We start from the raw sequence: 25,895 nt of genomic DNA on the forward strand, positions 1-25,895 counted from the left end.
TTGAGCCCAGCTTAGTCTACAGAGTAAATTCCAAGACTACAGCCAATGCTACACAGCGAAACCCTCTTTTGAAAAAAGACAAAACAACAACAAAAATATTATATACACATGTATTTTAGATTTTGGAAAATTAAATCAGGACTCTAAGCAGGTAATGTTGCAAACTTTGTGAGTGTGTGGAGGTGGAAAGCAATTGTGTTCTTAAAATCACAGTCTCCATAAGAGGAAGCTAGCTTTCATTGATCAGACGACAGTGCTGCTCCTGTTAGCTAGCTTTTTTAGCTTCCTCTTAAAATTTTTCTCAAAAAATAAAGGGAAAACTAGTGTACCACCAAGGAAAAACACACATATGCGAACACACACACACACACACACACACACACACACACGTTGCCAATTTCAACTACTTGTCTTTATACTTGTTCTATTGAGGTGAGGTTGACACATTGCCTACTGTGCATAGTGAAAGTGTGCAGGTGCAGGAAAGAGCCCTGGCAAAAGTGAGAAACCCCACAACAGTCAGGCAACTGTCATACTAAAGCTGGGAGGCGCTTTCTGCACTTCTTCCTGTGTTCCCAAACTATTGATCTTTAAGTCACTTAAGACTGGGGTTTTCGAGAAAGTTGTATAAATGCACATTGTAAATTTTGGACCTGGCTTTTTTTCACTCAGTATGTATGTTTAGAAGTTGGGCTACATTGTGTGGATGAATAGTTTCTTCCTTTTTTTTTATAGCTAATAGTATTCAATATAATATAGCTATATATACTGTATTGACTTATTCAGCAGTTGATAGACATTTGAGGTAATAACAGTATGGGGTTAACAAAAAAGAAAAGAAGATGTGGACTAACTTGATCAGTTGGGAAATTTTCTAAAAGGGCTAAGCCATTTTGCAACCTACCAGCAGGGCACAAGTTTTCCATTTTCTCCTCACTCTCAGAGGCACTTGGCATTGAGGAACGGTCACCCAGTGCGCATGCTTGAATTGTGGTGTCATAAATAATGTATGATTTGCCACACTGTCACTTTAAATGTACACTTTAATGATAAACACTTCTTTCAGGTATTGTATAGTGTTAGCACATTTTGCCCCTAAAAATCTATCATATTTCAAACAGAAACTCATAAAAATACCAGGCAGGAGCTGTCATTTTCTCCATCTTCTAGCCCCTGGTCATCTACCTGCTTCTGTCTACACATTTGCCCTGTGTGATTCTGTGTTCAGCCTTTAACAACTTCCTGTTTATTCTCACTTGTGATGCCCAGAAGCTCCAATAGCTCCGCTTCCTTGCCAACACTGCCTTTACTCTTTTGGGAGATGTTTTCATAGATCAGAAATTTTACCAGTGATTTTTGTTTTCACAATGCTAGGTGCAACCAGTTGCCTTTTGCCTTTTTGCTCATTCTAGTTCTTTACCCTTGTTTTGTTTTTGCACTAGGTTTTATTATGCAGTTTGCAGTAGCCTGAAACTTACTGTTACCAGACTGATCTTGAGCTCACAACAATTCCCCTGCCTCATGAGTGCTCAGAGGTATAAGCCACACAGTTGGCTCATGTCCTTTTTGTTTTCGATTGTTACTTTTCTACTCTTCTATTAAATTCTTGTTGGACATATGATTACAATGTTCTGTGGGCTACCAGAAGATATTATTGTAAACAATTCTTTTCATTCTAATGACAACATCCCTTCATGTCCCCATGTTCCTACTATTTATAAAGTTCTTTTTACCCATTTGTCGCTTGTACATTTGCTCATATATTTTAAAGACCATCATTTTATACTTCAGGAATATTTGCCACATATTCAGCTAATAATTTAATGGTTTTAACTCATATTTATATCACTGACTGACACTGTATTATCTTTTATGTGTAGTGTCATATAGGCCTCCAAATACATTCATTTTTGTTTGTTTTCATGTGTAGTGTATGTGTATGTTCATGCTGGTGTGTGTGTCTGTGTGCACTAGAGGTAGACATGAGTGTCTTCCTAAATCACTATCTTATTATTTGAAACATCTCTCATTGAATCTAGGTCTCGCTAATGTGGCTAGACTGGCTGTCGAATTGGCAATGAATTCTGGGAGTCCACTTATTAGTGTTACTCCCAGCCCTTGTCTGACAGACATCAGATCTTTCCATGGGTGCCAGGAATCTGAAGTCCAATCTTCATGATTTTGTGGCAGGCAGTAACCAACTGAGCCATCTCCTTAGTTCTTTGCTTTCTTTTGTTTGAGACAGGGTCTCACTGTATAGCACTGGCTGACCCAGAACCCAATACATACCAGGATGGCCTTGAATTTATAGTGATCTGTGCCTCTGCCTCCTGAGTGCTGGGCAAATATTCCTGTATAAGTAGAAACTCAGTTGATCTGGCAATATTTGTTGAATACTTATTTTTCCCATTCACAGACATTATACCAATCTCAAATATCATTTGACTATGTATGTAAGGAGGTACTGATAATTGTTTTGGCTGTTCTGGCCTTAGGCAATAACACGCTGCTTTAATTACTGTAGTTCTTTGGATTAAATTTTGAAATCGACTTCTGTCTTCTTTCTGAGAATCATTTTGGCTGTTTCTGATCCCTGTAATTCTACATAAATATGAGAACTGGCTTTTCCATTTCTGGAAAAACAAAATAAATAAAAAAGCTCGCTGCCATCATGACAGGCTGCAGCACTGCGTTTGGAGATCTAGTTTAGTAATGCCTGAGTGACTTTTCTTGTTGTGATACAATACTCTGACAACTTGAGAGTGGGGATTTATTTTGGCTCACAATCCAAAGTACAGCCCATCATGACAAGGAAGGTCCTGGCAGCAGGAGCTTGAGGTAGCAGGTCACAGTGCATCTATAGTCACAAAGCAGAGAATGGTGGATGTCAATGCCCAGCGTACTTTCTTTTTTATCAAGCTGGAATCCAGCCTTTAGAATGCTGCTGCCTACATGTAGGATCTTCTCACCTCCATGATTTAATCTAGATAATCTCTTACTAGTTTGCCTCGAGGATTCAGGATAAATCTTGATGTTTATAGGTCCTATGGCATCATAACATTTTAAAGTCACTCTGCCTATAAGTACTAGCTGCATTTTCATTTACATGTGACTTCTATCCATTTTTCCACTGAGGCTTATGGTCCTCAATATTCAACCATTGATTCAAGTTATTTTCCATTATTTCACTCTTTTAAACGTGATTCTAAGTGGGATACCTTTCCATCCAGACTGTTCATTTTTGTTGCATAAAAATTGTAAGCAGTATAGCCAAGTGCCTTTAAAGATAAGTGTAATATTCACAGGAAAAGTGTCTTCTGCTGGGAGGGAAATCTTGAAACTTATGGCACATACTTTGGCTAGTAGGGTTGGTGATAGGAAGCAGGCTGACCCTAGAGTCTGACATGACAAACGGTGGACAAAATATAGATGCTTCTAAGCTTCTGATGGGCTTATGGTCTAATAAGCACATTGTTAGGTTGAACATGTCCTCAGTCCAGAGTGTAGTACTCTTAACCGAAACCATGGCTTACCCTGACCTGTTCCAAACGTGCTCAGAATCACTGAGCCTTACATTGAAATAAATTGTTGAATGTATCAACAATGAAGATTATTTTGAAACTGAAAAACATGGCAGTTGTGTGGGCATGTTTTCCCATTTTAAAGTTGAACATCTGAAATTGGACTTTTAAAGGGAAACGGAACATTGTACCATGATATTGAGGTTAAGCTGGGATACTAGTGAATAATTTTACAAGATAACAATCCTTTTATTCTTATTCTGATAACATATCATGAATCAGTGTTGAATTGTATCCTGAAAATTATACATTTTCTGCTTCACCTGAGACGATCAGGATTTCTCTCCTGTGTCAATGAGGCTATTACACTGATTTATTTAATGCTCTGCTGACATTGAGCTCCTAGAACGTCTCTCTTTCCTAGTATAGTGTTATTTATATCTTTATATCTGAGCGGGCTCAGTGTGTTCACATTTTATTAAGGGTTTTTTTTCCAATAATTGAAGCGGCATGTGATTTTCTGTTTATATTGGGTTGCAAGCAGGTGTCAGCTTTAGGAAGTATTTGTTCTCATTGGATGGAGTGTGGTTCCTCCACACTCTTCGCTTGCTTCGCTGGTGAAACCACCTGCTTCTGACTGTTTTTTACAGGACAGGTTTAGACTTCCCTTTGGTCTCCTTCATGTGAAGCAGTTATCAAGGATGTATGGTTTTCCTTGCTTCATGCAAGGTTAGAAATTTATTGTCTTAACAAATTGAACTGTTGCCATTTCATATTCGTAATCTGTGTTTACATGGGAATGTCTTTTGAGTCTGAATTGTATTTGATATTATTACAGTTATACGAGGTTTCTCTCTGTTACCCTGCACTAGTTATTTTATTTTGCGCCTTTTTTTTTTAGCCTTTCACCTTCTTTTCTTGTATCTATAATTTTTTATGTTACTTTTTATACTAATAATATTTTTGGGTGTTTTAAAAAAGATTCAGTCTAACAGTCTTTGTGATTCCATTAAAAGATTTTAATTGGCCTATCTTAAAACATTACTGAGATTTATTTTTCTTTTTTATTAGATATTTACATTTCAAATGCTATCCCAAAAGTTCCCTATACCCTCCCCACGCCCTGCTCCCCTACCCACGCACTCCCAATTCTTGGCCCTGGCGTTCCCCTGTACTGGGGCATATAAAGTTTTCAATACCAAGGGGCCTCTCTTCCCAATGATGGCCAACTAGGCCATCTTCTGCTACATATGCAAGCTACTGGGGGTACTGGTTAATTCATATTGTTGTTCCACCTATAGGGTTGCAGACCCCTTCAGCTCCTTGAGTACTTTCTCTAGCTCCTCCACTGGGGGCCCTGTGATCCATCCAATAACTGACTGTGAGCATCCACTTCTGTGTTTGCCAGGCACTGGCATAGCCTCACAAGAGACAGCTATATCAGGGTCCTTTCAGCAAAATCTTGCTGGCATATGCAGTAGTGTTTGAGTGGATATAGAAAATGTGGTACAGTTACACAACGGAGTACTACTCAGCTATTAAAAACAATGCATTTATGAAATTCTGGGGCAAATGGATGTATCTGGAGGATATCATCCTTAGTGAGGTAACCCAATCACAAAAGAAGTCACTTGATATGCACTCACTGATAAGTGGATATTAGCCCAGAAACTTAGAATACCCAAGATAAAATTTGCAATACACAAGAAAATCAAGAAGAATGAAGACCAAAGTGTGGATACTTCATTCCTCCTTAGAATAGAGATATTTTTAAATATTAAAACAGTACTTCTATTTGTGGGATGCCCACAGAGACCAGAAGAAAGTGTCAGATCCCCTAGAACTACAGATGGTTAGGATTTGCCAAGTCATTAAGTGCTGGGAGCTGAACAAGGGTGTCCTGCTAGAGCAGCAAGTGCTCCTAACTGCTGAGCCACTTCTCCAGTCCCTTAGGACTGATAGGTTTTTTTCCCTTCTAGCACATGTAGCTTTTGTTTGTCCTGCCTGATCTATTTTCCCCTTTCTCTTCTATTGACTGTTTTATCATTCTCTCTTCAGATGGTCTGTTGGTGCTATTTTCGTGTTTAGACTACACATTACAGTGCAGATTTATTTTTGTACTCTCCCAGACAGTGCAAGAATGCTCTAATTCCTTTTAGCATTCTGTTCTCTTGGAGTGCAGGCATTCATGAGTTGCAACCATACCTGTCTGCAAGCCCCTGAGACATTGCCACCAATAGTTCAGCAATGACACCTCAACCATTTTTATTGGATTCATTCTTTCCATGTATTAGCCGTCTTAAAAGGATTGACTTTTTAAAAATTATTTTGCTTTAAACAGCTTTATTTAGTACTTTCTTTAGTCTTAACCCATGACAGCAATTTTCTCTATCCTGTTGTATTTTTATTTATTATTATTACGACTACTATTCCCATGTGTGAATGAAATAAGGAGGCATATGTCACCGCACATGTGTAGAAATCCGAGGACAACTTTGCAGAGTCGTAAACCTCCTTTATGTATGTTGGTTACAGAGATGGAACTTAAGTCTCCAGGTTTGTGCTACAAGGGCCTTTGCTCATGAAGGCATCTCTCCAGCCCACCCCCTCACCCCCGACCCCCACATACACACACTTTTTCTGTTTATTTGGTTTATCTTCTTTGCTTTTCAGCATTTTGTTGTTGTTATATTACTGTTTTGAGAAAGAGTCTCACTCAAAGTACTGCTCCTAGACGACAAGATTCCTCCCTCCCACCTTAACCCTGGATGCTGGATCCTCAAATATGAGCTGCAAATCTGACCAGCTTTGTGCACTTTCATGTCATATACCTAAGAATAGTCTGCCTCAATTTGTTTTTATTTAAGGCTTAATCTTCTGTGCCTTACAGTCAACATGCTACATCATCAGCTTTCTTTCCCTCCAGTCCTGGCTCATTCACTTCTGCCTGTGTGATTTTCCCCCTCTCCCTCCAGCTTCTTCACACTCTGTCCACAATTCCCAGCCTGTAGCTCACACCATGCTCTGTGCCAAATGACTCTTTCCGATATTTATTATAGGTCTTTTTTTTTAAATACTTCCCAAATCTAATAAAGGCTTCCTAAGTTTTAAATTGGAATTTGAGGGCTCACAAACTACTTGGATGCATTTTAGCTTCTGGAACTTCTAAAATTTCACTTTTCTCATTGGCTTCATGACCATAGCAAAAAAGGTGAATGAAAGTGTTATACTACTGTTTCTATCTCATTCTCTCTCGCGTTCTCTCTCTCTCTCTCTCTCTCTCTCTCTCTCTCTCTCTCTCTCTCTCTCTCAGAGAGAGATCTTTGGTGATGGATCTGAATTGCACTCGGAAGCTTGATCCCTACAAATACATGGAGAACTTGCATCATATATGCGTATTTGTACATGTACATATGTGTACATGTTTAGTTTTCTACACAGAGAGGGGACCCTTCTCTCTGTGTGTGCTCTGTGTGGAATCACTATAATCTGTATTTTAGGACTGAGATTTTCTAACCTCCCTATTGACTCTCAGCTGGGTAGCTATTTTAACTCAAGGTTACACGGTACCCCCTATGCAGTCTCCATGCTGAGGATCTTTCTTTCGGTTCCCTCATTCTCTTGGGGGTGCAGTTCTCCATGAACTCATTTTTAAAAAAACCTCTTTATAGGCGTAGTCTATATCTCAAGCCTCTCGGCCTTTTAATATATTGAGCTAATGATGGGGAAACTGAGGTTGAAAATGAGATTAAATGAATAGTCAGCTTCTTCCATGATGCGAAGATGGTCCCAGATTATCCCTGGGAATTTAGTGTAACCACAGAAGCGAAAGGTCAATTATCAAAGTGACTCCACAAGAGAAAGGATCACTCTTCCCAGTGTTGATTGTGAAAATGAATAGAATCCCAAAGCCCAGGGTGATGGTGGATTCTCTGCTGGAGTTTTCTTTGGCTCAGAGCCTGTACCTTGACTTCAGCCCAGAGAGCAGCTAGGTACCAGACTTGTGTTGCTTTCTGAGTCCTATCTGTGGTTATTTGATGCAGTGACAGTAAAGTGAATACAAACCCCCTAGGGTATAGAATTTGTTCCATTAGGCACACTCAGGTGTTCCTTCTCCTCTTTCAGAGCGAGTAAGCCTGTGAGTTAAAGGGGCCCCGGCAAGACCTGACCTCAGCTTTCTTGAGTTTCTGCCTTATGTGGGTCCTGGCTTGATGCCTCTTCATCTTTTGCTAAAGTTGGTGTTTGGGATAAGTGACTTTAGCATTCAGTCCCAGCATGTCCTTGTGTGAAGCTGGAGCTCTGGTCTAGATTGCTGGGCTGATTTGCCTTTTGAAGCTGATGGAGGAGCTAATCTGGATGTGGTCTAGAATGTCATATCCCAGCTGCCATCTGTGTGGCCATTCTCCAAGTTGGATTCAGAATGCATTAGCTGCCTGTCTTTTTCTATCCCTCATCTTAATTTTCCTCAAAAATACCTGTGAGAGAAATGTACTATTGCTTTCTAATAAGTAAACCTGAGGCCTCCATTGCTTTCTACCTCTAGGTACCTGTCCCTCTGTCTCTGGGTCCTAGAAATCTTCCTTTCAATTCAGCTATTCTCTGGGATGCAGTTCTTTATGGCCTCATTTAAAAAAAAAAAAGAAACAAAAAGAAAAAGAAAACAAACAAACAAACAAACAAAACAACCTCACGGGTGTTTCCTAGGTCTGTCTCAGCAGGATAGCCTTTTCTCGCACCAGGCGATGGGCTCACTGGTCTCTAAGACACGTAGGTCACAGACCTCAGCCCGTCTTTGCTAATGTCATCCCTGCCACTGTTAGTGATGGAAGAGGCACAAAGTAGTTATTGGCTGTGAGACAGAACAGAGTAGAGCCTGGACTTGTGCCCTGGCTGTGCAGTTTAGCTCAGCAGCGCCACTGCAGAGTGCTTCCTGCGGCGGCACCGTGCTGGAATAAGTACAGACTCTTTCAAGCCAGCTATCTTAAAGAACAGCCCTCATTTCAGGACTGGGTGAAACAGCATTCATTACTTGCTATCTAAATGCACAATCAGTCTTTGATGCACTTAAACACATTTGATAAAAGGTAATGTGGGGTTCTGCTGACAACTGGCCCACTAAAGCAGCATGAAGTATTTGTGGCCAAGAGGGAAAGAAAGGCTTTGATTTTGAGAATTCAGGCTCAAGCACGGTACTCTGAGCCTTTTGATTTTTGCTACCATCTAAATGGAGCTTCTAGGGTTCTGGGCTGTGAACCAGCCAGGAGGCAAGAGAACAAAGGACTAAAAGGTGGGAAGGGAGAGGAGGGAACGGCTCCTACAAGCAGAACGGAATCAGGGAAAAGCTGGCTTTCTACTCTCAAAGAAATGTCCCTTTAATCTCTAATACTTGGGTTTATGACAAGAAAATTTGCAGTTAGAAGAGAAATGTGTAAAGACCCAGACTCTCGTCCTCAATACCTATCAGATATGTTGGGCTTCCTGGAGGCCCCCAATGGTATGGACATGTGTGAAGTTGTCCCTGAAGAAGGACCTGATGCTCTTCTTGGGGCATCTGCTTTGATACCCTGGAAATGATGATGCCAGGAAATGGTGAGACCCACATAGAACTGTGAGACCCACCAGAACATATACTATGTCACTTGTATGCATGAGCATAATAGAAGTACCTTAAATAGCACCATCACAGCAATTGTGGTATATTAAATTTAATTTAAATGGGAGGAATGTCATCTGAACACATACCTATTTAACAAACAGGCTTGAATTCCCTCCTACATGTCAGAGGAGCCATAATGGACTGGACCCATAACTTCCTTAACAAGTTGAAGATTTTGATTAGTCCAACCAATGCTGGCAAAGTTCACCCACTCATTGGTTCACCCACTCATTTAGTATAGTATTGGCCCAGTGGCCTCCTGGGAAATCTCGCAACACTGCCAGGCTTGTGTGCAGCACAGATTGCTTTCCAAGTGCAGAAGTAGAATGGGGTAATTACTTCATCAATTTGGGTTAAAATGCTTGCCTAAATTAGATCAGTATTTTTCACACACTGTCAAGAGATATAGAACGAGATTACAGGCTGTGGAGAAATCATCTTACATTTTTTTTGAGATGAAACATGCTTGGCCTTGTAAAAGAAAAGGCTTTGGTGTTTGGAACTATGGGGAATCTCTCGTAGCCTCTTAACAGTCGTACCTTCCCCAGTGCCAGGCAAAGCCTGTCTACTGTTGACAAACAGCAGTCAATACGCGTTCTACCTCTTTATCCCCAATGAGTCCACTGCAGAGGTTTGTGGTAATGCAGAAGAGTATGGAACATAAGCAGGCATTACCTCTTGACCATCCCTAAACATCAAGTTCTGTGGTGGCTCATGGGGTACAGAGTTCTTGTTCTCAAGGGACCTGTGGTCCAGTGAAGGAGCCATAGGTCTTCTCAGCCTTTCCCAGAGAAGCAGGAGGCTAATATGCATGTGCTCTCTTTCTCCCTCTCTCCCTCCTCCCTCCCCCCTCTCTCTCCCTTTCCCTCTCCCTCCCCCCCCTCTCTCTCTCCTCCTTTTCTCTGTCTCTGTCTTTGTGTGTGTTCGTGTTTGTGTGTGTATACCTGGGGTAGATGGAGGGCATTGTGCAAGTTCCAAACAGTGGCACTTGCCTGCTGTCTTTAGGATGCTATCAGAAGTTCCTGGGAAGACAGCAGCTTAGGTACCAGAGCAGCTATCCATTTTCGTAGAGAGAGAATGCGAGGAGAGCTATCCCAATCACTGGGGCAGGAATGAGGACAGGGAAGGTGGTCAGGATAGTTACCCTGACAGATTCTCACCACTGTCTTGAAATATGTTTTTGTTTCTAGGAAATAGCAGAAAAATACTTCTGTGCTCAGGCTAGCCTGGCCCAAGCCTATGGCAAGTGTTAAGACCTAATAATACAGGAAACCAGTCAGAGACATTGTTCCAGGCAGCGAACATTTAGGGGCTGATGTCCAGAGGTGGCATACAGACTGAAGGTAAAGGAAGGACCTGGAGTTTCTTTTGGCCTAGGATTGTTCTGACAAGTGATAGTGAGGATGTTTTCGGGATAGGGTCCTGATAGAACAGAATGAAGTGTTTTCCAAACGTGCTTATTGCAGAAGTAGGCAGTGGTTCTGGCCAGCTAGGAGGTGCTGCTGCACACAGCATCCCTTCTCACCAGGGCCAGTGTCATGAAACGACCTTGACAGGAGGTCTCCCTCTTAATTCTACCTCGTAGCTCGTCAAGATTCTTGTAGGCAGTGCTGTACCGGAGGCACAGAATGTGCACCTGTGCAGTCCTTACACTTCATCAGCTAAGCCTAAAGATTAGCCTATTTCACTTCTGTGAACTGGAAATGTCCTTTTGGTTGCCACTACTGCTGTAGTAAGATGCAGAAAATCTGCTTTGCATTCACTGAATAATTATGAGTAATTTAATTAATGCAAGTGTGAAATGCCAGTTTACTGTTGGGAATTGGTTCCAAGGTTCCCCACCTCCATCCTGAGGATATAAAAATCTGCAGGTGCTCATGTCCTTTGTCAGGAATAGCACACATGTCCATAGTACGTGTTTTGATCCTCCTGAATACTTTAAATCATCAGCTTTAAAGAAGTGGATGGAGCATTAGGAAGATACCCTGCTTTGGAGGCTTCGGGTGTCTCTGAAAGAAAGGAGTAGCACTTACTTTGATGACTTTGCTTCATAGAATGATGCAGTTTCTAGCAGAATTGCAAGTTCAAGGAAAGGGGAAGAGGACTCTCAGCTGCATCGCCATGCCACTTCTTTCTTTCCAGCTAGTAAGGTCCACCTATGTTATTTCATGTACTGAACATTCAGAGCCATCAGAAGAACAGCCACTTGGAGCATTACACAGCCAGGGAGCTATGTAGCAACTGCTATCCAGTGGCGGAACCTTCCCTATAGTCAGTTGCAGTGAATCCCAGACTATTGCCCTCTTGTGGCCAAATTGCTGAAGGCTGCAGCTTCAGCTCAAGGCTGGTCTGTGCATGTGAGCATCACCCTTGTAGGAATTACTGCTTCTGTAACACTGAGCAGCCATCACGATCATCCTCCTTCTTTTAGAGAAATTTTAGAATCTACTGCACAGTTACTGGTGTATTAGATATAGTATGGTCTCATTTTAAGGCAACATCAAGTGTCTATCTCTGGTGAAACTGGGTGTCTCCGATGACAAGGCAGCTCTAGTTATTGCAGGGCCTCTTTGACCTTGGTCAAACCCTTAAGAATGCTAACTTCTCAGTGGTGTAGAAACTGAGGTGGGTGGAGAGATGGCTCAGGAATTTAGATCATGTCCTGCTCTTGTGGAAGACCCCTGTTCAGTATCCAGCACCCATCATCCACATTCAGGCTCTGACTCTAGCTTTAGGGGGATCTGAAACCCTTTTCTGTCATGAGAGAGCACTTGCACTCATGAGTACATATCCACACAGAGACATAACTAAAAATAATACATTCTTAAAAAAAAACAAAAAACAAAAAAACTCTCCCAGCAGAGCTCTGAAGGAGCACTGCCCAAGCTCAACCCCTGATATTTTTGTGTTATCAAATATTTGTTACTAGGTTGACCATGCTGACCCTGATGTAAGCAATGAGACTTTCAAAATTCATTTGTATTGGCTGTGGGTGTGGCTCATGATAATGCATGTTCCTTGTGTAATCAAGACATTGGGCCCAGTCCCTAGAAAAAAGTTGAAAGTTAACAAAACTAATTAAAAAATAAAAACAGAAGAGGTAGATACAGACAAAATTGCCCACATACTCAGTTGTCTATTGTGTCACACATGCTAAATAGGGACCTAGGATCCTACAGAGGCTGAACAGGTACCTAGGGTCTCACAAATGCTGGAGAGAGATCTAGGATTTCTTATAGGCTCGACAGGTACCTGGGGTTTCTCATAGTCTGGACAGATGTGGTAAGGTCTCACGGAAGCTGGGGAGATATGCTAGGGTCTCATTGAGGCTGTAGAGATGTGCTAGGGTCTCATATAGGCTAGACAGGCACCTAGGATCTCATATTTTGGACAAATGTGCTAGGATCTCACATAGGCTGCACAGATGTGCCAGGGTCTCATACAGGCTGTACACAGGGTCTCACATATGCTAGACAGATGCCTAGGGTCTCATATAGGCTGGACAGCTATGCTGGGATTTTACAGAGACTGGACAGGTGCTCTTCCACTGAGTTCCATCTCCAGGGTGAGAGACATTTTAAATGAGAAACTGAAGTGGCCTTAGTATGGTTTGTTGGGGCTGCCACAGACTTCAGGGTGAACCAACAGACACGTTCATGGTTCTAAAAACGGAAAGTCTGAGTCGAAAGGATCAACAGTTTAATTGATGTCTCCTGAGACTTCTCCCATGGGTATCTTTCCCCTATAGACTCATCTTTGCCCTACCTACCCTCACTCCATGTGCCTGTGTCATATCTGCTTTTGATTATAAGGGCACCAGTGCTATTGGATTGGGCCTAGCCTCATGACCTCATTTAGTTTAATTAATTGTCTATAGGGCCTGTCTCCAAACACAAGCACATTCTGTATTCCTGAAGGTTATCACCTCAACCCGTGCATTCTGTGCACGAGAGGAGTGCAGTTCAGCTCCTAATAGACTGAAGATTCCTCCAGTTTTAAAGTCCTCCCCAGTTCCAGATGAAACAAGATTCTGGGCCCTGGGCATGTGTGCTTCCCAAGACACATGGTTGGGACAGAGCATTACAAATGCAGTAATGAAGCCCTGGGGACAGAATGTCCTACTGTTTTCAAGCTGTGCATATTGCTTTTTTTTTCCTTAGTGAGAATGAATAATAAACAGAAATGGAATATTTTAAGTCATACCTTCTTTGTATGCCAAAATTCATCCTGGCATTCTTCAGAGGCTACTCCCTTCATGGCCCTCTTGTATGCTGTATCTGCCAGTGTCTGCTATGGGAAAAAAGCAGTCCTCTAGTGTCACCATAATTCATAAAGCTTTAAATAAACACTAGAAGCTGAAGTAGAGCCTGACTCTGCAAATGGAATGCAAGGCTATTTCAGTAAAGGAGAGAGACTTGTGATGACTAAGAGACTTTAAGAAAAGCCCTTGTAAGCTGGGTGGTGGTGGCGCACGCCTTTAATCCCAGCACTTGGGAGGCAGAGGCAGGCGGATTTCTGAGTTCGAGGCCAGCCTGATCTACAGAGTGAGTTCTAGGACAGCCAGGGCTACACAGAAAAACCCTGTCTCAAACAACAACAACAACAAAACAAACAAAAAAAAAAAAAGAAGAAGAAGAAAGAAAGAAAAGAAAAGCCTTTGTAAATGGCATTCCATGACCCAAAGGCGGAGCTCAGTGGTAGACCACCTTTGTAATACCAGAGGTTCAAATCCTAGTACTTCACAATAAATGAAAACTTAAATATTTCAAAATTAGCTATTGTACTGGGGCTAGTATTGCCAGATAATTCCTCCTTAAGGTACACGGGGCACAATAGGAAACATTAAAATGTGACTTTTGAGTAATTTCCTCTATGGCTATATTGTGTTCAGGGAGATACATTGTGATACATTGTTGTGATGGAATACAATTTACCTGGATTGATGTCAGCACTAAATGTATCCTTTTTGTGATGTTTCAGCCTGGTTTTCCAGTGATGCATATGAGCAAAGACAGCTCAATGGGTTTTTTTTTTTTTTTTTTTTTTTTTTTGTTTTGTTTTGTTTTGTGACACTTGACAGAAAATCCAATGAACCTGACCAGAGGCTGATTGGAAAAAAAAAGAGAGAAAGAAACAAATCCCTCGGTTTCACTGGGCTCATTAGAGTTGTTGACTCCATATTTCTCCTTTATTATCTTTCCCCTTCTTCTCCTTCTTACCTCTTTGGAGGAGGCGCCATCTTTTCCACCAATGGAAAGATCTAAACATTCTCTTTACAGTGAGTTGCCATTTCTTTTACAGCACAGTCATGGTGAAGGCGCTGAGCTCTTTGCTCATACGTGGCTATTTAAATTCTTTCTGGCAAAGGTCAAGGAAGAATCTTTAGAGCACATCGAGCAAATGGGATTTTAGCACAAATTCATATTTCCAAGTAGGAATTACTCCTCTAAATTGCTATGAAGAATTAGAAAGGCTCTTATGTGTCTCGGGAAACCACACCCATCCCTTTTCCTTGCTGGTGCCTCCTTTTCTGTTATCTCAGCCTCTGATTTTGCATTAGAACTAATCATTTCATCTCACTATCCACAAGTCTGTTCATAGTTAAAACAATTAGTTATTGTTTGGTATTAAAATGAGAAAACATGCATTAAGCACTGGCTGTGTGGCATTCTGTAGAAACTCTAGCCAGAGTCCATGATGGTTTCCCTACTATGGGTGTGAAGCAGATGAACAAGAGCCTTTTAGACCAGAGCCTAGGTTTCTCTAATGTGTATGTACTATTATTTCAGGTTTCTGAATTCAACCCTCTGACGTTCACCAGTGTAATCGAGTGTGAGAAGCCAAACAATGACCTGAGTAGGTTTCGTGGCTACATGTGAGTATCATGCATCTTTGCAAGCTTTCTTACTTTTCTTTTTTAAACCATATGCACACACAGATACACAGATTCATAACATGTTCTTGGATAGTCTTTGCCACATACATCATTTTTGGTTGACCTTGAAAGTAATTTGTAAGATCCTGTCAGCAGTGGGAGCTTGTCAAAGGCACTGTGTTATTGAGGAGTGACTGATTTTCCCTCTGAGAGATTGAGGAACATGACAAGGGACAAGAAGTTTATGGCCATTATATATGATTTCACAAATGGAAGTCAGAGGCCAGGCAGAAAGCACCGGGGAAATACATTCCTTCTTGAACAATGCATTAGAGTATTTGCTGTATATCGGTCCTAGCCAGTACACTGACAATACAGCAGTAGCAGTTACTGCCTTAATATTTATTCCTTCTAATTAGTATAAAAGAGATTTCTATGTGCAATAGGTCAGCCTCCTTCTTTGTTCCTAAGCAGAAAGACCAAAGGTGGATAAATGGTCCGGGAGTGGCCGAGTAAAGTGACACTTGGTGAATCTTGGTCAGGGGTATGTAGAGCTCAGGAGGTCACTCACTATATCAGTCAGTCTGTTCTTAGTGGTTGTTTGGAAAAATTCCTAATAGTGATAATGTTAGTGTAGGAGAAACAGTGAACTGAGAGTAGCATGTATCTGGAATTCCTGAACTGCAAAGTGGAGCTGTGTGAACTATTTCATGGAGAATGAAGCAGGTGATAAAAGTCTAAGGATATCAGGTTCAGGCTGCCATGGCATGCCTCTGGACCCTTTCTGTAAGAGCAGAACTCAAAGATTTAGCTCCCTCAGCATCCCTGTGATACCACTGTCCAATGCAGAGCAGCCTCCTCTCTTAAGCGGACTCCTGGAAATGGGCTTCATATTGAAGAACTCTCTCTGTGTGAATCCCTGATTTGCTGATAGTACCCTGCACTGCTGCCTGTGTCCAGTCCAGGCACGGGAACAATGGGATTTGTTACTAAACAGAAGCTTCACAGAAGAAGGTAAAGTGGACTTCTGTGCCCCAGAGATGACCCAGCCATTCACTGGACTTGCTCTGTAGTTCAGAACTTGGAAGTTGTTAGATGATCCCTTTAAGAAACCAAAAGAGGCTAAACTCCTAAAGGAAAGTGTTAATGTGCTACCACCCAGCCAGTGTGCTGTGCATTTTCTTGTCCTTGTTGTCTTCTGGCCTATCTTCTTCTGGCCTGCTTAACTAGCCTCTAGGAGTTCACAAACAGAGCACCAGTTCCAGGACCTCTGTGAATCCTGAGACCAAATTAGCTGCAGAGAGGAGATGCCAGGTGTTTAAGGAGTCTTGACATTAAATAACTAATAAAGGAGGAACAAGCAATTTCATGTTGCCAACTCAATCAAAAATAAAGGGTAGATCATTTCCCAATGGCTTTTGGCCTAGACCTTGGGCTCTGTTCCCTTTGCCTCCTGTGAGTCCTGAAGGAAGTTTCTAAGTGACACCGCATTAACATGTGCAGATAACTGTTCATATATTCATCACCTCTCATAGGGTTTCGTTCACAGTAAAGGAGAATGAATCTTTCATCAGCCACTTCCCATCCCTCCCCTGAGGACCTTCAAGCAATTAAGTACTTTCTGAATCTTTAGAAGGTAGTTTGAGGACTCTAACTAGCACTCAAACTGAGGTTGGCAGGTTCTGGAGACCATACTTTCTAGATAATTAGTAGTGGGCATAATTTTAGGGTACCCTCCGGGTCACTGTTGAAAGCTCATTTAATGTGTAGAAGATAGGAAGTGCCTTCTAAATACTGACCACTGTCATCCTAGAAGCTGCTGTTAGTTTCGCTGCTACAGGGAATACCGAGTACCCGGTGAGAAGGGCCAGAAGATAAGAGATGGTCATTAGGAAGGAGAGTAGTTCACAAGGTGGCTGGAAGAATTGTCTGCCTTTTATGGATATCAGAATAGCATTTGAAATGTAAATGAAGAAAATATCTAATAAAAAAAAGAAAGCTATATGAGATAGGAAGGTGGGTTTGAGGTTTGCTTAGCTTGAGATGATGGTGAATTCATAAACAGAATGACTGATTTGATAGTAAAATCTGGGTAAATGTAAAGATGTTTATGTACCGGTTTCAACATCTGAAAGTACAAATTGGTTCACGCTGTGGCAAGGAACCCGAGCTATGTGTTTTCCCAGTCAATGGCATTGTAGTGGGATTATAAATGAGTAGGAACTCTATTCAGAAAGGCAGATCTTAGGGAAGGGCTAATAGCAACCTCCTTCCCTGTGAGGTTGCCAGTACCTCTTAACACTGACACACACAATCAAGTTTCTAATTTCTGTGTCCTTGGAAGACAACCATGTCACATTTAAATCACATCAGGGATTGAGGTGAGGGTGGGACCTAGAGATAAAGATTTGAGGACCCTTTGCCTAGATGTTGTATTTAGTCAGTGAAGAGGCCAGGCCATGAGGAAAATTACAAATTAGGAACATCATCTTTGATGTGAAAGAAATGCCGACATGGGCAGTACTCAATGGAGGAGACATTGGAAGGGATATTCTGGGTTTCGCAGAGTCGAGGAAAGGCGATAGCCATCATGGAAAATGAAATGGAATGGCCAGTGTCCAGAGGATGGAGCAGCATGTGTCAGTTGCTCAGCACTCTAGAAGTACGTCCTGAAAAGGCTAGAGATGAAGGCCTGGGAACTATAGAGAGTTGTCAGAAGAAGAAGTTTGAGAAGACTAATACTAGTAATGTGTTTAGTTATGTGCAAGGGGCATATGAAGGCGTGAATATATGAAGTCTTGAGTACAGAGTGGCTTGTAGCCTTTGGCTCACCCACAGCACCTACCTCTCAATTGGCTCAGCATCCTAATTCTGCCTTTTCTTCTGGACACTGGGGAAGACACCTCATCTGTGGATTTTATTCCACTAACTCAAGCTTTTCTTATAATGACAACATAAATGTCCTCCTGGCAGGCACGTTTATAGAGAGAAACACCCAGTACAGTATGACGTAGTTCATACCTGGCTTTCCAATTAGTCACTTGTTAGTTTTTCTACTTTTTCTCCATAAAGCTTTGGCTGAGGCATGACATAAAGACACAGGTGGCCAAAAAAGTGCCACCTGCCTAGACCACTGTATCCTTACCGCCATCTCTCTGATTCTTGCATCTCTTTTGGGCACAGTAATTTAAGTAGGCCATGGGATGGACTCTGGGGCAAATGAACCCCTGCTCCATTGCTCACTTTGGATGGTTCTCTGGAGGTGGGCTGTAGGCAGCAGCATACTTAGAATTTCCTGTGACTCCAAGACACTACAGAGTGAGAAGCTCTGCTTCAGCTAGCCAGACTAATGCTGTCTTCATGGGAACAGTACAGAGGACTATGGATGTAGGTGAGTGGATATCAGGATGGGATCTGGGTTGAGGGGTGTACCTTTCCCAGGAGCAGGCCTGATTGTGCTGAGTTCCTTATCCTTCCCTGAGATGGAATCCTCAGCCTACCTCATCCTGATACGCGTATTGGGGGCTAGCTCACAAAATACATCAGCTACAGAATCTGTCCTTGGTCAGGGGCTCAAGGGCTCTTGCTCCTGTTATCTTCTCAGAGTGGCCTCCCCCCAGTCTCTATGAGAGAGAAGCTACTTGCTAGAGAGCCATGGTATGCATCCAAACTCACTGCTAGGCATGCCTGCAGATTGTGCTGTTTTATGGTCCACTTAATCCAAACTTGGTCATTGTTACTTACAAAGTGTAACTCAGAATTTTAGGTCCTCATCATCTCCTTGCAAGAGCTGGCAGTTAGAGGAATTACCTTGCATTTCTGTACTCTGGGGTAATTTTGTAGGTAATATGACTGCTCCTTCAGCCCCAGGTTAACCAGAGAAGCAAGCGAAACAACCATGTAAACTATCTTGCAATATAGAAGCCATTGTATAGAGAGGGTAGTGTTTGCCTCAGTGTGTGGTTCCATTGATAGGAAATTGTAGGACTGTCTAAAGATTGAGGCTTTGAATTAGAAGTTAAGCAGGGTTTGGGGGAAAGGACTAAGAAGAGGAAAGACTGGCTGTGGTATAGGGTTTCATTGTGGGTTGGGAAAACATTCTTGAATTATTTTCTGGTGATTTCACAGCTCTGAGTGTATAAGCATGAGCTTTGTACTTTAAATGACTTTATAGTGTGGTACAAGAAATACATTGTAGGTTATTAGGAAGAGATAAATGTCAGGTGCTTCATGATTCAAGTGTACTTTAGTATTCTGTGTTCTTTAGGTTAGTCCTTATAATTAACCCCTAATGAGATCCCCAGAAGCTCCATCACTTTTGGCTATTTCCAAAATTCTTTCACTAGCATAGGCCTAAGCCTCGCCTTTCCTATGACGAAGAGAAAGCTTTCTCAGGTAGCCTCTGTTTTTCTATGTTCAGTCAACTTCACAGCATGTGGTGATTTTTTTATTATTCATGAGTATGTGTGGGTGGGTAGCCACAGAGCCCAGAAAGCATCAGAGCCCATGAAGTTAGAATTACAGGCAGCTTTGAGCAGGAGGACATGTGTATTGGGAAACAAACTCAGGTCCTCTAAAAGAGTGGTAAGCAAGCTTAACCACTTGAGCCACTTGCTCAGCCTCTTACATGATGATCTTTGAGAGCATGATCCAGAGGTCTAAAACATAAAGCCATAGGTTGTCTGGTTGTTTGTCTGATATAAAATTTATTTCACATCATAAAGCCAGTTGCCTGCTCTTCTCTTCAGATCTCCCTGTATTTGCTTCTATATATGAGTGCTTTGATGTTGGGTCCATTTATAATTGTTATAGCGTTCTGTTGTGTTGATTTAAAAAAAGAGAGAGGGTTTTGTTTTTATCTCTTGGGAAGTTTTTGATCTCAAGCCTATTTTCCCATGGAAGCGTATCCAGCTACTATGCTCTCTCAGTTACCATACCATTTTTGCCCCAAAGTAAGCATTCACAGAGATTTCCTGCCTGCATATCATAGACCTGGGTACAGTATCACAACACCAGGGTGACTGCTGGATGCCCCTGGAATGGAGCCTGCTCACTTGGGTAGCCTCCTCACTCTGGTGACCAATGCAGGGACTCTTGTCACCTTGTGTTTTGGTTAATGCACTATTGCTGGAGGAAGCATCATGACTAAGGCACTTATAAGAGAAAGCATTTAATAATGGACTTTGCTTACAGTCTCAGAAGGTGAGTACTTTTCCATCATGGTGAGGAGTATGGCAGCAGGGATGCAGGCAGACACCAGAGCAGGAGCTCACATCCTGAGCCTCAAGCAGGAGGCAGAAAGAAAGTGAAACTGGGCTAAACCTAGTGACATACCTTCTCCAACCAGGTCACATCTCCTAAGCTCTCCTAAACAGTCCAGCAAGTGGGGGACTAAGTATTCAAATATATGGGCCTAGGGGAGCTATTCTTATTCAAAGCACCATATCCCAAGAGGTATAGCAGCAGGATCATTACTGACAATTGAACTGTTTCAGTTCCTTAGCTTCTCCCAGCCTGTGTTGAGAGTGAGATTTGTGTGAAATGTATCCAAGCAACAGTGGCAATGAGCAGGCTTTAAGGTGAACTGTAATCATATCAGCCAGACTCGTCAATGTTTGAGTGCTTTCATTCACATAATCATCCCTCGAGAAAACGTCAGCACAAAGCAGTTTGGTCATTTCCACGTGTATTTGAATTAGATGAACAGAAACCTGAACAATGTATTATACCAAAAGAAAGTCTGCCTATGGATTGGCAGTTCCAAACTGTTATCATCTTGTCCTTCATGCCTGTGTCAATCAGTGCTGAGAGGGGCAGAAGGTGTCCTTACAGTCATGGAAGTTAGAGTTCAGTTACCTACACAGGGATGGAGGAAACCTTGGAACGTATAAGTGGCAGTAGAAATACTGAATCAAGAACAGTTGTGTTGTTACCACCTCAAGGTCTGTGGACTCAAGGGCAGGAGTGGACACGAGGTGAAAAGACATAGTCAGTCAGTGCTCCCTGACCAAGAAGGTGCAGGAGATTTACTCCCTAACCCCTGTTGCTCCCATCTATCCTTCACCATCCCTCCCAACATTCCCATTCAATAGATCCAACGTAAAGCCGAGACCAGAGCAGTAGTCAGCATTTGCCAATTACTTAGGGGGACAACAGGGTAGAGAATGTAATAAGACAGGAGGACCCTGCCTGGGGACCTAGAAGTTTAGCAGAGATGGTGTACATGCAGGCTGTAAAACTGAGCCCACACTATAAGAGGGACCTCCTCTGACACCAAAGCCAGCATAAGGAGGGAAGGACATTTCTGTGGGTGGCTGCCCAGCACAGAAGCCTACAGAGAGCTAAGGCACTGCAGAGTTGACAGCCTGTATGGGAAGCTACGGAAGTACACAGCCTACAAAGTCTCCTCCCAGAGGAGTGCCGTGCTCATGTGCATGGATAGAAGGTTGCATGCATGTCTTGAGATGCAGAAGGACAAGGGCAGCAAGACTGGGCTGTAGGTTCCTGCAGAGGAGTTTGTAAAACCTGAATTGGAGCAGCGCTTCAGACATGGAGCAAAAATAAAGGCCTTGGATTACAAAGTTCAGGGAGTATAATGTTGAGGTCTTATCACTGTTGTGATATAAAAGCAGATAGGAGTTCATCATACATTAGTGGACCTCAAGGCCAGGTTGGTATAGAACTACCTCAGAGCAGAACAGATTGAAGATGCCTGGTGTCTAAGTGGTACAGATTAGCTACCCTGGAGAAAGAGCTGACTTCAAGCCTTTGCAAGTTGCTACTTCTTTGCACTGGGGGCTTGGTAGGCATTACCTAAGCATCAGGGCCTTCTCCTCCTATGTCAGTGCAACTGCATGATTTTTCACCCCCATGCCTGTCCTTTTGTCATGTATGTGGTAGCCAGTCCTCACCTTTCCTCACACACTACTCAGATGAATGAGACCTGTTCTCAGCAGCATATGAGTTAGAGAGATGCAATGCTTCTTGAGAGAGAAAAGCAGACACTTGTCTGCTTGAGTGCTGCTGTTTCCCAGGATCACTAGATCTTAGCAGTTCTTTATGGTTTTGCTTCCAAAGTTTTCATTAAGAAGAGCATGGTTAGGTGAGTCAAGAAGCCTAAGGACTTGAACAAGACGAGTACTTCCAAGGAGGCTAGACTAAATGGTAAAGGTTGTGCTTGGTTGCCATGGACAGAGTACCACACTCAGGCAGAATTGAAGACAGAGGTTTATTTCTTCTTCCTGGAGCCTGGAAGGCCAAGGCCAACATATCAGTGTGTTGATTTCTCTCAATCTTTCTCTGCTTGACTTGTGGCTGGCCAACTTGTGCCCATGTCTTTTCCCATTGCCATCTCTCTGTGTGTCTGTGTCCTAATCTCTTTTTAGAAGGTCACTCAGATTGGGTTAGAGATGCCCCATGCTCACATTTAAGCTAGTTACTTATAAACACTGAAATATCTTGGGGCTCTGGTTATTAAGATTTCAACACATGATTTCTAGGGACAATGTAGTTGGGCCTATAATCAAGAAACAGGTGCTAATGGCAGCTTAGTGGGCTTTCCTCTTGAGCATCTTTGCAACTGAGATACGTGCCTGTGTCTCTTCTACTGCTGATGGGAACACTCTACCTCAGAAGTTCAAGGAAGTAGACCAGTTACTGAGCGCTAGAACCACTTATTCTCTTCTCTAGTCTTCCTTCCACTTCTGATATGGGCACTTTTCTCATGGGAGTATGTCTGTGGTACCTGCATCTGCTGCCTGTTCCTGTAGCTATGGTCTTTATCTAGGCTGGTTTAACTGGATCATGAGTTTACTCCTCAGTTGATTTGATTTGAAGGCACAATATTGGATTCAGGAGTGTTGCTCAGTTTCAAGGTGCACTTGCCTAGCATTTTGGAAGACCTGTGTTTAATCTCTAGTACGATACACACACACACACATACACACACACACACACACACACACACACACACACACACACACACACACCGAGGGGGTGGGGGGGAGCGAGAGAGGAAGAGAGGGAGAGAGAAAAAGACAGGTAGAGACAGAGAGTGAAAGACAATTCTTAGATCCTCAATACCTTGGAGGTTATTCACAGAACTCTTCACTATGAATACCAAAACTCAAACATTCAAGTCACTTGTATAAAATAGCATAATGTTTGCATATAAACTACACATATCTTCCTGTAAATTCTAAATAATATGATATAAAAACTATATAGTGTAAATAGTTATATACTGTATTTTCAAGAAATAACAAGTACTAACTGATAAGTGGATATTAGCCCAGAAACTTAGAATACCCAAGATACAATTTGCAAAACATATGACACTCAAGAATAACAAAGACCAAAGTGTGGACACTTCACCTCTTCCTAAAATTGGGAACAAAACACCCATGGAAGGAGTTACAGAGACAAAGTTTGGAGCTGAGACGAAAGGATGGACCATCCAGAGACTGCCCCACCTGGGGATTGATCCTAAATCAGCCACCAATTGCAGACACTATTGTATACACCAGCAAGATTTTGCTGAAAGCACAACAAGCATTGTAGTCTTGATTTTTATATAGTTTCTCTTGTAGTCTTGATATAGCTTTCTCTTGTGAGGCCTGGCAAACACAGAACTGGATGCTCACAGGGCCCCCAATGGAGAGCTAAAGAAAGTTCTCAAGGAGCTGAAGGGGTCTGCAACCCTATAGGTGGAAAAACAATATGAACTAACCAGTACCCCAGAGCTTGTGTCTCTAGCTGCATACGTAGCAGAAGATGGCCTAGTCGGCCATCATTGGGAAGAGAGGCCCCTTGGCCTTGCAAACTTTATATGCCCCAGTACAGGGGACCACCAGGGCCAAGAAGTGGGAGTGAGTGGGCAAGGGACCAGGGTGGGGGGAGGGTATAGGGGACTTTTGGGATAGCATTTGAAATGTAAATGAAGAAAATACCTAATAAAAAATTGGAAAAAGAAAAAATTAAGAAATAACAAGAAAAATAAAATCAACCTATTAACTATAGAGAATTCCTCACCCCCAGTGTCATCTACCTATAGCTGGTTGAATCTGCAGGTGCAATGCTCAGAGATATAGAGGACTGCCAGTAGTTACACATGATATCAGAGAAGGTTGAATATGAAATACTATTCTTATTTTTGCTGAGTCCGTCTTGTTTCTAGAAAAGTGGGCTTTTCTTTCTCCACTGCTGCCCAAAGGAATTTTTTTCATGTCTAGTTGTCACTAAAGAAATATCCACATGAGAAATACAACATTGCAGTTTTCTATCTGGTAATGGGACAGTAATGGGGTAGGGCTTTATATGTATCTGCCTTTGTGTGTATCTGCCTAATCTCTTGATGCTTAGCTTCAGCTTTGAACCTTTATCTTGGTTTTCCTGCTGTGAGCCTTCGTCATAGGACTTTTTTAATAGTCCCTTGAGTGTCCCTTTCTACATACTCTGCAGAAGAACTGGCACTGTGGTGAATTATGTTAAATGAACTACAATGCACTTAAGCACAACAAGCATTGTAGTCTTGATTTTATATAGTTTCTCTTCATCATTGAAAATATATTTATTTCTGCAGCTAATGTGCACCACTCTAGGAGCTGTAAGGAATGAAAGACTTTTAGGTTCACCTGAGTTGCCAAGAGGAGACATTTTGATAAGGGTGGGGAGAAGGGTGTCTATGGTGGGTATGGGAAGGTAGCCTGTATATTGTGCTCCTGGGTCTGCTCTCGTATAGTGCTAGTGTAGACCCTGTTGGACAACACTGGTCATTGGACCAAGAGGACAAGTTTTAAAGTCAATGGCTTAAACTTGAACAGTACTTTTGATTCTATACAGCACTGACACAATTTGTAATGCTCATAGTTTACATATATCTCAGATTAAATATATTAATATCTTTATAACTTTATGAAAGATAGATGTAAAGTGATGCCAAAATTGGGCTTGAGGAACGGGCTCATTGACTAAGAGAACGTGTACACATGAGGATCTGAGTTCAAATCCCCAGCACCCATGTAAAGATAAGGTGTGGCCATCCATACCTGTGGCACTAGCACAGGAAGCAGAAGCTGGGAACAGAAACAAAAGGACAGCTGCATTTGCCAGCCATACAACTTGGCTGAAAAATGATAAGCCCTGGGTTCAACGACAGACCCTGTCTCAAGGAAACAAGGCAAAAAAGGATAGAGGAGGGTAATAGATGTCTACTCCATGTTGGTACCTATACACACTTGTTGGCATATACACTTACACCTAAGATAGGGAAACTCACACACACACACACACACACACACACACACACACACACACACACACAAACTGCTGTCAAAATTCATACCATCCCTTCTCAATGGCTGTGTGTGTTTTGTGACATCCCAAGGCACTGACTGGCACTCTCATTTCTGGCGGAGTAGATAGATGTACCAGCTATCACCCAGCGAGACTGTCCTTGTCAGCTTCCCAGGTCTGCCCTGCAACTACAGAATTGGCACTTTCTGTAGTCAGTTCCCAGTTAATCCCATTCAAAGTAGATAAACAGCAGCTTTGGGACTTCTGTGCTAATTTGCAGCAGCTTCCTCAGAGCTGCTATGGAGTTACAACCAGACAGCCATGGCAGGGCCTTCTGGGTACTTCAACAAAGTGCTTGTGTAGCCATGTGACATGCCCTGCTCCGTGTTCTTCCACAGCATGCACAGCAATGGGGAGAAGGCTGGGCTGCATAAGGAAAACTTGCTGCTTCGTGGGTGCACCATCAGAAACACAGAGGCTGTGGCTGGAATTGTCATCTACGCAGGTAGGCACAGGCTACACCTAAGACCATCTACTGCCACACTGTGCC

General features: G+C 42.3%; 1 protein-coding gene across 5 annotated transcripts in view; it reads left to right on the forward strand.

The window, feature by feature from the left end:
- The window catches only part of Atp10a (ATPase, class V, type 10A), a 174,103-nt gene that overhangs the window by 102,847 nt on the left and 45,361 nt on the right, over nt 1-25,895 (forward strand). For all 5 annotated transcript variants that reach the window (XR_882009.2, XM_006540581.3, XM_006540580.3 and 2 more), the window contains 2 exons: nt 14,967-15,052; nt 25,744-25,850. Coding sequence is in view for 3 of the 5 variants with exons in the window: in XM_006540581.3 (XP_006540644.1) it covers nt 14,967-15,052; nt 25,744-25,850 (193 nt within the window). In the remaining 2 variants the exon portion in view is untranslated. Of the gene's footprint in view, nt 1-14,966; nt 15,053-25,743; nt 25,851-25,895 lie in introns of those variants that run through there.

This window comes from Mus musculus, chromosome 7 (genome assembly GCF_000001635.26).
Source record: "Mus musculus strain C57BL/6J chromosome 7, GRCm38.p6 C57BL/6J".
Lineage (NCBI taxonomy): Eukaryota > Metazoa > Chordata > Mammalia > Rodentia > Muridae > Mus > Mus musculus.